The following is a 12321-nucleotide window of genomic DNA, read 5'->3' on the forward strand; positions in this document are numbered from 1 at the left end:
GCCACCAGGCAGGCCTGTGCTCTCCTGCCCAAACCTCCACAGCTTCTAGGGAAACGACTCAGGCCTGGCGTCAAGGGGATGCAGGAGGTGGTTGTGGCAGGTCTGTGTGGGGCTAGGGCCCACCCTGGGGCCCACTTCCTACAGCACCTTCTTTCTTTGAAGCCGCGGGTCTTGGGCAGTTCAGTGGCCCACCCCCTCCCCCAGCCCTGTTGGCTGACCTGCGAGCTGGTCCTCAGGAAGCTCTCGGAGCATGTCGTCCCACACCAGGGGTGTCACGCTGGGGCGCCGGGCCTTCACGCGGCTGGCCACCGCCCGCATGTGTGACAGGCACAACTTCCCCGTGCTGTTCTGCTCTTGCTGTAGCCACCGGCGCGAGGCCTCCCCCTCTCCGAGGTAATAGACCTGCAAGGAAGGAGCAGGATGGGGTTGCCTTGGCAGCCGTGCATACCAGTGGGAGGGTCCGGGGTTCATGCCGTGCCCTGACAGAGAGGGGCCGCTGCCTGTGGGGAGGAGGCCAGGGAGGGGCTCGGAGCCTTTGCTTACCACCCCCAGCGTGTCCCTGTCTTCCTCACTGAGCCCTGAACTTCTACTCAAGGTTTCCTGTGAATGTTCACAGCAGCTCTTCTCACAGCCGACAAAGCAGAGACCACAGGGGTCCATCCCCCATGATGGACCAGCATAGGGCAGCATCCCCCACCAAGAACATGGTTCGGCCTCAGCAGACAGCCAAGCTCTGGCAGCTGACAGCCCGGAGGAGCACAGGACATACACTGTGTGACTCGGTACCCGTGGAATGCCCAGACGGGCAAATCCACTGAGACAGGAAGCAGACCGTGGTCACCGGGGCCTGGGGACGGGTGCGGGGCTTGCCCTGGGGTGATCGCCAACACCATGAATGTCTGGAAGAGGTGCTGACGTTTATACTTATTTATTTATTTTGGAGACAGGGTCTTGCTCTGTTGCCCAGGCTGGAGTGCAGTGGCACAATCTCAATCTCAGCTCCCTGCAACCTCCACCTCCTGGGTTCAAGTGATTCTCCTGCCTCAGTCTCCTGAGTAGCTGGGATTACAGGTGCCCTCCACCACACCTGGCTAATTTTGTATTTTTAGTAGAGACGGGGTTTCACCATGTTGGCCAGGCTGATCTTGAACTCCTGATCTCAGGTGATCCACCTGCCTCAGCCTCCCAAAGTGCTGGGATCACAAGTGTGAGCCACCGTGCCTGGCCTATTTATTTATTTACTTATTTATTTAGAGCCGGAGTCTCACTCTGTTGCCCAGGCTGGTATGCAGTGGCGTGATCTCAGCTCACTGCAACCTTCACCTCCTGGGTTCAAGCGATTCTCGTGCCTCAGCCTCCTGAGTAGCTGGGATTACAGGCGCCCGCCATCACGCCTGGCTGATTTTTGTATTTTTAGTAGAGACGGGGTTTCACCACATTGGCCAAACTGGTCTCAAACACCTGACCTCAGGTGATCCACCCACTTTGGTCTCCCAAAGTGCTGGGATTACAGGCGTGAGCCACCACACCCAGCCTATATTTTAAAATGGTTAGAATGATAAAGCTTATGTGTATTTTACACACTCAGGTTTCCTTCAAAAAAAGGAAACTTCTGGGGCTAAAATGTTCAGCTTGGGTTCCCTGTGAGCCACAGCCCTGCAGAACCTCCCAGCCCCGTGGGCACCAACCCCGCCCCTTTCAGTTCCGCATCCTGCCCAGGCCCTGACTGAGTTGAAGTCCAGTGAGTGGCAGGAGGGGCAAGGGTGGGGGCTCACTGGGTTGGAGGGGGCACGTCTCTGGCACCCCCTGGGGACCACCTTTTCCAGTGGGTGCTTCAGGGTCCAAATGCAGAACTTCCTTCCTCTCAGCAAAGAAAGGGTGTCCCTCCAGTTACACCCTGACTCATGCTGACTGCTGGTCCTGGAGCGTGAACCTGACCATCACCCACAGGCTTCCGCCAGCCCAGCCGCCCAGGGTGGTCTCGTCTGACACGAGGGTGCCTCCCTCGGGCTCTGCAGGCTGTCCCGTGCCAGGCCGCCCATCCACCCGGAGAAGATATTGGACGCGTCTGACACGAGGGTGCCTCCCTCGGGCTCTGCAGGCTGTCCCGTGCCAGGCCGCCCATCCACCCAGAGAAGATGTTGGATGGGGCGCCCTGAGGGGAACAAGCCTGTCTCTAGGCCTCAGTGCCTGGAAGATTTTCCTATTTAAAAGGACAAGCCATGATAGGGGAGAGTGTCCTGCACAGAGCTGGGGTGACAGTACCCACCTCATCACACCCGACGTGCAGCCGCTGGGCGCCTGGGTGTAGCTCCAGGACCTGGTCGATCATGGCGCCCACCAGCGCCAGGGACTCCGCTTCGTGGGGGTTCAGGGTGCAGGGGAAGGAGCCCACCTCCCGCAGGTGGGCGAAGGCCGTGTGCTTCAGCACAAACTACGGAGAGACAAGAGAAGTTCGCGTTGGGGGTGGAGGAGCTGGACTGATCTCCTTCTGCCCACCTGGGGCTTCTGTTTCAAATCTACAGATAATACAAAAAAATTAGGCCAGGCAGAGAGTCTCAGTCCTGTAATCCCAGCACCTTGTGGGGGCTGAGGTAGGTAGAATGTTTGAACTCAGGAATTTGAGACCAGCCTGGACAACTGGTGAAACCCCATGGAATCTCGCTTTGTTGCCCAGGCTGGAGTGCAGTGGCACAATCTCGGCTCACTGCAACCTCTGCCTCCCGGGTTCAAGTGATCCTCCCAGCTCAGCCTTCCCAGTAGCTGGGATTACAGGCACGTGCCACCACGCCTGGCTAATTTTTGTATTTTTAGTAGAGATGGCGTTTCGCTATGTTGGCCAGGCTGGTCTTGAACTCCTGACCACGAGTGATTTGCCTTCCTTGGCCTCCCAAAGTGCTGGGATTACAGGCGTGAACCACCATGCCCAGACTAAATATATATTTTATATATATGTATATGTATTTTTTTTTTTTTGAGATGGAGTCTTGCTCTGCCGCCCAGTCTGGAGTGCAGTGGCGTGATCTCGGCTCACTACAAGCTCTGCCTCCCAGGTTCACACCATTCTCCTGCCTCAGCCTCCCGAGTAGCTGGGACTACAGGCACCTGCCACCACACCCGGCTAATTTTTGTATTTTGTTTTAGTAGAGACAAGGTTTCACTGTGTTAGCCAGGATGGTCTCGATCTCCTGACCTTGTGATCCACCCACCTTGGCCTCCCAAAGTGCTGGGATTACAGGCGTGAGCCACTGCACCCGGCCATAAATTTTTTAAAAACCAAATCGGTTTAAGAAAAAAAAGTGGCCAGGTGTGGTGGCACCTGCCTGTGGTCCAGCTACTTGGGAGGCTGAAGCGGGAAGATCACTGGAGCCTAGGAAGTTGAGGCTGTAGTGAGCCATGATCACACCACTGCACTCCAGCTTGGGCAACAGAGTGAGACCCTGTCTCTGAAAAGAAAAAAACAGAAAAACGTTTATCTATGAAAGACCACTCTAACTTTGCATAAGAACAGAGACTCTGTGGCCTCGGCCTAGGGTTACTCACTGCCCCCTTCCCCCTCACTGTGGAAACCACAGCTTTGCTGCCAAAGGGGCAGACTTAACTTGAGGCTGGGTTAAAAACCCACCCCTTGTGGGGGCGCTGTCAGTAGAAGCAGCAACTGGAGAAGAGGCCCTGTCTTCCGCTTGCCAGAGGGTGCAGTCCCTGCTGGGGAGAGCCAAGACTGGCTGCAGATTTAATGGGTGACCCTGGAAACAGAAAGCCAGATGGTGCTGCACACTCTCCTCAGGCCTGGCTGACGGGGGCCACACACACGTGCAGGGACCTGTGAGGGCCAGGTGGGAACTGTGCGAACCTAGGGATGCACCCCCCACCACCCACACACAGCCCCGTGGCAAGGGGAGGAGGCCTGTGGGCTCAAGGTGTGGGAGCACAACCTCTGCCCAAACCCTTGGCTGACCACCAACTATGAAGACAGAGGGATGACCCTAGGAAGCCAGGCTAAAACGTAAAAATAAGAACCAAAAAATCTCAGCACAGACATCAGTGAGTGCACACAGCCGGGGGCAGGTCCTGCAGGTTAAATGCAGGCCATTTGCTAGAAAACAACACAAAGACCACCACCAGCCACTGGGAAAAAGAGTAAACATTCAGCTTTGCTATAATGTATTCACTGAAATGTTCAGTTCTCAACCAAAAATTTTGAGATGTGCAAATGAACTGGAAAGTAGGTTCCAGTTCACAGACTCTGACTCTCAGGGCCCACATGCAGAATTTATCAAATATTTCAAGAAAACTACTATGAATATATTGTAAGAATGAAAGGAGGCCGGGCATGGTGGCTCATGCCTGTAGTCCCAGCACTTTCGGAGGCCGAGGCGGGCAGATCACTTCAGGTCAGGAGTTCGAAGAGATCAGTTTGGCCAACATGGCAAAACCCCGTCTCTACTAAGAAGACAAAAATTAGCTGGGTGTGGTGGCGGGCGCTGTAATCCCAGCTACTCGGGAGGCTGAAGCTACTCAGAATGTGGAGTTTGTAGTGAGCTGAGATCACGCCGCTGCACTCCAGCCTGGGTGACAGAGTGAAACTCTGTCGCAAAAAAAAAAAAAAAAAAAAAAAAATTAGCACTTAGGGAGGCAGAGGCGGGAAGATCACCTGAGCCCAGAAGTTTGAGACCAGCCCAGCAACATAGTGAGACCCCACTCTTCACAAAAAGGAAAATGAACAAAAAAAATTAACTCAAAATGGGGCCAGGTGCAATGGCTCATGCCTATAATCCCAGCACTCCGAGAGGCTGAGGTGGGAGAACTGTTTGAGGCCAGGGGTTCGAGACCAGTCTGGGCAACATAGTGGGACCTGGTGTCTGCAAATAATAAAAAAACTGGCCGGGTATGGTGGCGCGCACCTGTGGTCCCTGCTACTCAGGAGGCTGAGGTGCTTGAGCCCAGAAGCTTGAGCCCAGAAGCTCAGGGCTGCAGTGAGCTGTGATTGTACCACGCGCTCCAGCCTGGGTGACAGAGCGAGTCTGTGACTCAAGACAAATAATTTGGATGTTCAAGGGTTCTGGAGAAAGAATAAAAATACCAAACTAAAAATGGATCATAGATCTAAATGAAAAATGCATACAAGTTAAACTTTAGAAGAAAATACAAGAAAAATCTTTGTGATCTGGTGATCACAAAGAGTTTTTAGAAATGACACCAGAAGCATGTAAGCTCTACACTGGGGGAGAATACCTGCAAATTACCTACCATCAGAGGACTTGCATCTACAACATATAAAGAACTTTAAAAACTCAAGTTGGAAAAAAAATGGGCAAAACACCTGAGCAGTTATTTCTAGTATACCAAGAGGGTATACTGGGCTGGGCGCCGTGGCTCACACCTGTAATCCCAGTACTTTGAGAGGCCGAGGCAGGCGGATCGCCTGGGGCCAGGAGTTTGAGACTAGCTTGGCCAACATCTTGAAACCTCATCTCTAATAAAAAGATAAAAAGTTAGCCGGGCGTGGTGGGGTGCACCTGTAATCTCAGGTGCTCAGGAGGCTGAGGCAGGAGAATCACTTGAACTCAGGAGGCAGAGCTTGTAGTGAGCCAAGACCGCACCACTACACTCCAGCCTGGGAAACAGAGTGAGACCCTGTCTCAAAAACAAACACACAAAAAGGGTATACTAATAGTAAATGTACACAGGGAGGGTCTTCCTCAACCCTTCGACACGCTGATTTTGGATGTCTGGTCTCCAGAACTGAGAGAACATTTCTGTTGTCTTAAGCCACCTGGTTTGTGGCGTCACTTCTGCCCTGACAGCAGTGTCCTTTGAGGAGATGGTGAGTGTGAGTGGTCAGGGCTGTGCTGTGACTTGCTGTGGTTGGGAGAGGGGCACGGAGGGGCAGAGTGGCCCTGGGAGACCCGTTAGGAGAGTTTCATGGTGAGTCCGTAGTGGTTTAGACAGGGGTGGTGCCTGCATGACAGAGGAAGGGGAGGAGGAGCAGCAGCAGGACCAACATGGGTCGGCGCGGCGGCTGGTGGTGCTGACTGTGGCTGGTCTGCTTCTGGTTTGCACACCAGAGGCTGGAGGAGGGCCCTCAATGGAAGCGACCAGCAGGCAGCTGGGGATGAGGGTCTGTAACCCAGGAGGTCTGGAGTTGCTGAGGTGCAGACAGAAGAGGAAGAGGAAGACGAAGAGGAGGACAAAGAGAAAGCAGGAGCAGAAATGGCACCATCTAGAGAGAGAGTGGGAGGTGGGGACAGGGACTGAGAGGAGCCCTGGGGACCGCCAGCTACAGAGAGACAAATGCAAATGGATATCGAGGAGGTGCAGTCAGAGGCAGAGGGAAGCCAGAAAGTGTGGGGCTCAGGAGAGCGGCTGGGGATGCCAGAAGCTACCGAGGGGTCCAGCAGGAAAGGACTAAAACCGTCCCTGGACTTAGTGACCTGGAGGACCCTGGTGGCCTTGGGAGAGACATTCTGTGGAGAGGTGGCAGGAGGCTAAGAGCGCAGGCCAGGTCCCAGAGCAGAGTACGATGGAGAGAATCAACCAGAAAGGCTGGAGGACCGAGCTGTGGGAAGGAACTCCGGTGGCACGCCCAGAACACCGACATGTGTAAGTGAAAACAACCTTCTTTCCCGCGGTGTGTGGAAATAGAAGCCAGAATGGTGTATCTGTTAGAGAAAGAAATGGAACCTAAGAGCCATTAAATCAGTGTGGTGGTTAATGCCGCATCACTTCCTGTTTGATGCAGACAGGAAAAAGAATATGTGTATATATATATTTTTTGAGACGGAGTCTTGCTCTGTCACCCAGGCTGGAGTGCAGTGGCGTGATCTTGGCTCACGGCAACCTCTGCCTCCTGCGTTCAAGTGATTCTCCTGCCCCAGCCTCCCGAGCAGCTGGGACTACAGGTGCCCGCCACCATGCCTGGCTAATTTTTGTATTTTTAGTAGAGACGGGGTTTCGCCATGTTGGTCAGGCTGGTCTTGAACTCCTGAACTCAGGTGATCCACCAGCCTCGGCCTCCCAAAGTGCTGGGATTACTACTGGTGTGAGCCACCGCACCTGGCCTGAAAAGCACCTTTTCTTTCCCTAATACTGTGTTTTACCTCACATAATAATATTCTGATGAATACAAGTTAAAAAGGAAACTGCCTCCCAGCCTCCAGGACCCCTTTTCTGGCTCTTTCCTTCCATTCCTCAGGCAGACAGGCAGCCCCAACCTGCAGCTCTGGCTGAGTCAGGCAGGGACTTCCTAGACCAAAAGCCTTTCCATGTTGTGCTGAGCTGCGCTGCCTGCACCCCAACCACGGGCCCGCTGCACCCACCCCTGGGCACAAGCCTGGCCCAGCCTGCAGCCCCTGGACCCCACACCTGGCACCAGGTAACTTCCATTTCTGCCACTCACCTCCATGTGTCCAAATGTCTGCACCAAGGGAATCACCTCCAGCTCATTGAGTCCAGCCAGATGCAGGATCTCTTTGATTTCAGAGGCGCTGGAGAGACAAAATTCATAGAGAGAGGGTCACGCGAGCAGCACGTGACATCCACACACCCCCCCCGCCCTTCTTCATCAGGCCCTGGGGGGCTCTCCGGGAAACAGTAAGGCCCTAAACTCCACAAAGCTTGACAGGTATCCTGATTTCTGGAAAGGTACCTCTCCAAAATTTGGGAAGATGATGTTCTAGCACGTCCTCAAGTAATGGTTCGCTTTTCAACCCACGACAAGAGAATGAAGTCATCACATTTTACAAGAAACTACTCAAGGCCAGGCACAGTGGCTCATGCCTGTAATCTCAGCACTTTGGGAGTCCAAGGCCAGCAGACCACTTGAGGTCAGGAGTTCGAGACCAACCTGGCCAACATGATGAAACCCCGTATCTACTAAAAATACAAAAATTAGCCAGGCCTGGTGGTATGTACCTGTAATCCCAGCTACTCGGGAGGCTGAGGCAGGAGAATCACTTGAACCCGGGAGGCAGACTTCGCGGTGAGCCAAGATCGCACCACTGCACTCCAGCCTGGGAGACAGAACAAGACTCTGTCTCAAAAAAAAAAAAAAAATGCTACAGAAGGAGCCACACTCCATCCAGAGCCGGGTCAGCAGCTGCCCAAGGGCAGGTCCACTACAGGGCCCTCGACCTGAAACAATCCCTGGGGCGCACGTCCTCTGCAGAAGGGCCACATCCTGGGAAGGGCTGACTGCCCCGGGTCGACCTCTTCATTTTTCACAAGCTTTACATGAGCTGTCATTTATGAATTTATCTAAAAAAAAGCTATTTCTAGTTTTTGTGTGTGTTTGAACCATTTTAGGCTAATCCGTTCTATAGATTTATGAGTTACATAAAGTCTTTAAACATTCCTGTTTCAAGCTTCGAAGGAACCCTGGTACTTTACTTTTTCACATCAAAAGACAAAATGTCTTCACTGTAGGAAGAAAACTAGAAGAGTATGAAGAAAATGCAAACCCCTGATCATGTCATCGCACTTGATCATCTCATCGCACCTGATCATCTCATCGCACCTGATTATCTCATTGCAGGCCAACACCCTGGCTCACCGTTCCTCACTTCTGGTCTAACCACATGTGGGCTGCATGGGGTGCAGGCATTTTGGAGTTTTGACACATGGAACCGAAGTCCTTCCAGAACAGATGTCATGTTATGTTCACCAGCAGGTAGTTTTCCTCTTTCTCATTCTCATCAACAGTCTTTACAATTTTTTATTTATTTTATTTACTATTATTTTGAGACAGAGTCTTGCTCTGTCACCCAGGCTGGAGTGCAGTGGTGCGATCTCGGCTCACTGCAACTTCTGCCTCCTGAGTTCATGCAATTCTCCTTCCTCAGCCTCCTGAGTAGCTGGGATTACAGGTGCGCACCACCACACCCAGCTAATTTTTTTTTTTTTTTTTTTTGAGATGGAGTCTAGCTCTGTCGCCCAGGCTGGAGTGCAGTGGCGCAATCTCAGCTCACTGCAAGCTCTGCCTCCTGGGTTCCCGCCATTCTCCTGCCTCAGCCTCCTGAGTAGCTGGGACTACAGGCGCCCACCACTATGCCTGGCTAATTTTTTATATTTTTAGTAGAGACGGGGTTTCACCTGTGTTAGCCAGGATGATCTCGATCTCCTGATCTTGTGATCCGCCTGCCTCGGCCTCCCAAAGTGCTGGGATTACAGGCGTGAGCCACCGTGCCCAGCCCGAGTCTTATAATTTTTTAAAAAGGCTTACCAGTTTGGTAGCCAGGATGGTGTTGCGTTGTTGATTTAGTTTCTTTGATCTGAGTACTATGAGGGTTTAACATTTTCTTTCTTTCTTTCCTTTCTTTTTGAGACAGGCTCTGGCTCTGTTGCCCAGGCTGGAGTGCAGTGGCGCCATCTCAGCTCACTGCAGCCTCTGGCTCCTGGGTGTTAATCCAAACTGCACCATTTTGTAAGCCCCCTGCCGTTTTCCAGACCCAGGGTGAAGTGAAACATTCCACGGGGTTTGGGCTGTGAGGAACATCCTGCCCAACATCCTGACCACACGGCCCAGGAACATCCCGAACATACCTTGCTGGGCAAAGGCCCAACTGAAGGAACATCCTGATCGTATTCTGCCGGGAACAAGTACCCAACTGCCTCATCATGGGAACATCCCTCAACATCTTCCCAGGCAGAAGCCCTACTGCCCAAACCCCTCCCGTCCAGGCCTGTAAGTACCCCAGCCTGTAAGCGGCGGTGGGCTCTGGCATTAAGCTGGTCCCCCACCTCTGTAGGTTTCTGCACTATACCTCTGTTGCTGTAGAGCTGCCCTCTCTCTCTCTGTCTTTCTTTAACCCTCGCCTTCCCTTTAAAAAACCTAACACCAGGCTCAAGCCATCCTCCTATCTCAGTCTCCCGAGTAGCTTGGACTACAGCCCCATGCCATTATCCATGGCTATTTTTTGTATTTTATGTGGAGATGGGGTTTCACCATGTTGCCCAGGCTGGTCTCAAACTCCTGAGCTCAAGTGATCCGCCCACCTCGGCCTCCCAAAGTGCTGGGATTACAGGCGTGAGCCACTGCACCTGGCCTAATTTTTGTATTTCACATAGAGATGGGGTTTTACCATGTTACCCAGGCTGGTCTCAAACTCCTGAGCTTCAGTGATCGCCCACCTCGGCCTCCCAAATTGCTGGGATTACAGGCGTGAGCCACTGCTCCTGGCCTTCACATTTTCTTATATGCTTATTGGCCTTTTTTGTTTCTTCCTTTGGGATTGGCCAGTTAATGTCCATTGCGCATTTATCTTTGGGGCCTTTATTCATTTTCACAGAGACCTGTGATTTTAACACTGAGCAGGGGCCTCCCATCTCCACCACACCTGATTTTATTGATTTTGATTTTCTCCCCTTTAATTCTTCTCTTCTCTAACTCAAGGCTCGACTGTGGCCTGAAGAGCAGCCCCTCCCTGCGCGGAGGCCTTCTCCGGCATCCTCCAGCCTCCTCCGGCCTTCTCTAGTCCAGCCTTCTCTAACCTTCTGTAGCCCAGCCTTCTCCAGCCTTCTGTAGCCCAGCCTTCTCCAAGCCTTCCCATCAACAGAAGAAACGCCTGCAGGACAGAGACAGGAACTGCAGCTCTTCCCTGTAGGGGGCGCTGCTGATGCTTACTTTCCCTTTAAATGTTTCAAAATTCTCTCCAGTGAATGTTTGAAATGAAACTTTGTTTTCATACAATTAAAGAGATGAATTTAAAAAGACAAAAAAGGAATGTACCCACCACTGTTCAGTTCCTGACTGTTCCACCCGCACCTCCAGGTTGCTGCTCCTCCTGCCCTGCGGAACCCCCCCTTCCCCGCTTTCACGCCGCGCCCGTGCGCCCCTGTCCCTGCCGCGGGCAGTGTTACCTGTAGGCGTACTTGGCCCTCAGCAGCCTCAGAGGGCCCTCGTAGGGAAACATGTCTTCATACTCAATGAGGAGGCCGTTTGCACCTAGCGCACGGAACAGAGGAAAAATCTGGGGGGTAAACAGGGAGGGGTTAGGAAGAAGTGGCCGCTGGAGCACGATGTGGCAAGTCCACAGCGGCGAGGCACCTTCCCTTTCAGCCTGTGGAGACTGTGGGAGTTGCTACTTCTATTTCTCCTGGGAACCTTAAATCCGGAATGTGTACTTTACGTTATGCCAAATGAAACTCCCCGTTCCAGTGACTATTTTGCACAGAAGGGGAGATATGCTATGAAACAGGGCTGCTACTCAACGCGCTGGTGGCTCAGCTTGGGAGGGACGGGTCCGGCCAGCAGGGAGCCACCGAGAAGCAGCTCTTCACGCACGGGGGCCCGGCAAGGCAGCCAGGCTGAGGGGCACCGGCAAGGCACGGGGGACAGGGCAGCCAGGCTGAAGGAGAATGGCAAGGCATGGGGGACACGGCAGGAGGAGCCGGGGCAGGGGGAGCAGGGCTCTGAAGGGTTGGGGTCAGCACCCGGGGGAGGTGAGAGAGGGGTGCAGAACTCATTCGTTCTTGGTCTGTACTCATGGGGTCCCTTCCCCCTTATTCTCCTCCCCACTTCCTTCTCTTTCTCTCTTTTTTTTTTTTTTTTGAGATGGAGTCTCGCTCTCTCGCCCAGGCTGGAGTGGAGTGGCGTGATCTTGGCTCGTTGCAACCTCTGCCTCCCGGGTTCAAGCGATTCTCCTGCCCCAGCCTCCCGAGTAGCTGGGATTACAGGCGCCCGCCCCGATGCCCAGCTAATTTTTGTATTTTTAGTAGAGACGGGGTTTCACCATGTTGGCCAGGCTGGTCTCAAATTCCTGACCTCAGGTAATCTGCCCCTTGGCCTTCCAAAATGCTGGGATTACAGGTGTGAGCCACTGTGCCCGGCCTCTCTCTTTTTTTTAACAGATGGGGTCTCACTCTGTCGTCCAGGCTGGAGCGTGCTGGCATGATCATGGCTTGCTGCAGCACCCAACTCCTGGGCTCAAGTGATCCTCCAGCCTCAGCCTTCCAAGGAGCTGGGACTACAGGCACATGCTAGGCCTCCTGGATGACACACGTGCAGGAGAACTAAGGAGCCCCAGCTGACAGTTGGGATGAACTGCCGGACGTGGAAGGCCACGCGGACCATCAGATGTTTCTAGATGTTACGGGGCTGTGACCACCTGAGGGCACCTCAGTCAGAAAAGCAGAACCATGCAGCCAACCCACAGAAACACAAGGGGTGATGAATGGGGACCTCAAGTTTGGGGAGATCTGTCACGCAGCAACAGATGACGGAAACAGGGACTCCAGCTGTGTGTAAGTTGGATCTTCTTTGCCTATATTCAATTGTCAGAACGCCTTTCCTTTCTTTTTTTTTTGAGATGGAGTTTTGCTCTT

At 53.1% G+C, this 12321-nt stretch overlaps 1 protein-coding gene and 1 long non-coding RNA gene across 5 annotated transcripts in view; one reads left to right on the forward strand and one right to left on the reverse strand.

Moving 5' to 3' along the window:
* Positions 1–12321, reverse strand: part of HEXD (hexosaminidase D) — a 23458-nt gene that overhangs the window by 6644 nt on the left and 4493 nt on the right. For both annotated transcript variants that reach the window (XM_004040763.5, XM_019026394.4), the window contains exons 3-6: positions 10858–10967; positions 7400–7487; positions 2270–2434; positions 219–402 (exon numbers count right to left, since the gene is read on the reverse strand). In XM_004040763.5, coding sequence (XP_004040811.3) covers positions 219–402; positions 2270–2434; positions 7400–7487; positions 10858–10967 — 547 coding nt within the window. The remainder of the gene's footprint in view (positions 1–218; positions 403–2269; positions 2435–7399; positions 7488–10857; positions 10968–12321) is intronic.
* Positions 3190–10708, forward strand: LOC109026791 (uncharacterized). Of its 3 annotated transcripts, XR_010133697.1 has the most exons (4): positions 3190–6603; positions 8534–8668; positions 9327–9682; positions 10391–10640. It is a non-coding gene; the product is annotated as an uncharacterized lncRNA (long non-coding RNA). The 3 variants fall into 3 exon arrangements; XR_002005822.3 differs by lacking the exon at positions 3190–6603 and having other exon boundaries at positions 7932–8668; positions 10391–10708; XR_010133696.1 differs by lacking the exon at positions 3190–6603 and having other exon boundaries at positions 7936–8668; positions 9445–9682; positions 10391–10708.

This window comes from Gorilla gorilla, chromosome 4 (genome assembly GCF_029281585.2).
Source record: "Gorilla gorilla gorilla isolate KB3781 chromosome 4, NHGRI_mGorGor1-v2.1_pri, whole genome shotgun sequence".
In the NCBI taxonomy this organism is placed as follows: domain Eukaryota; kingdom Metazoa; phylum Chordata; class Mammalia; order Primates; family Hominidae; genus Gorilla; species Gorilla gorilla.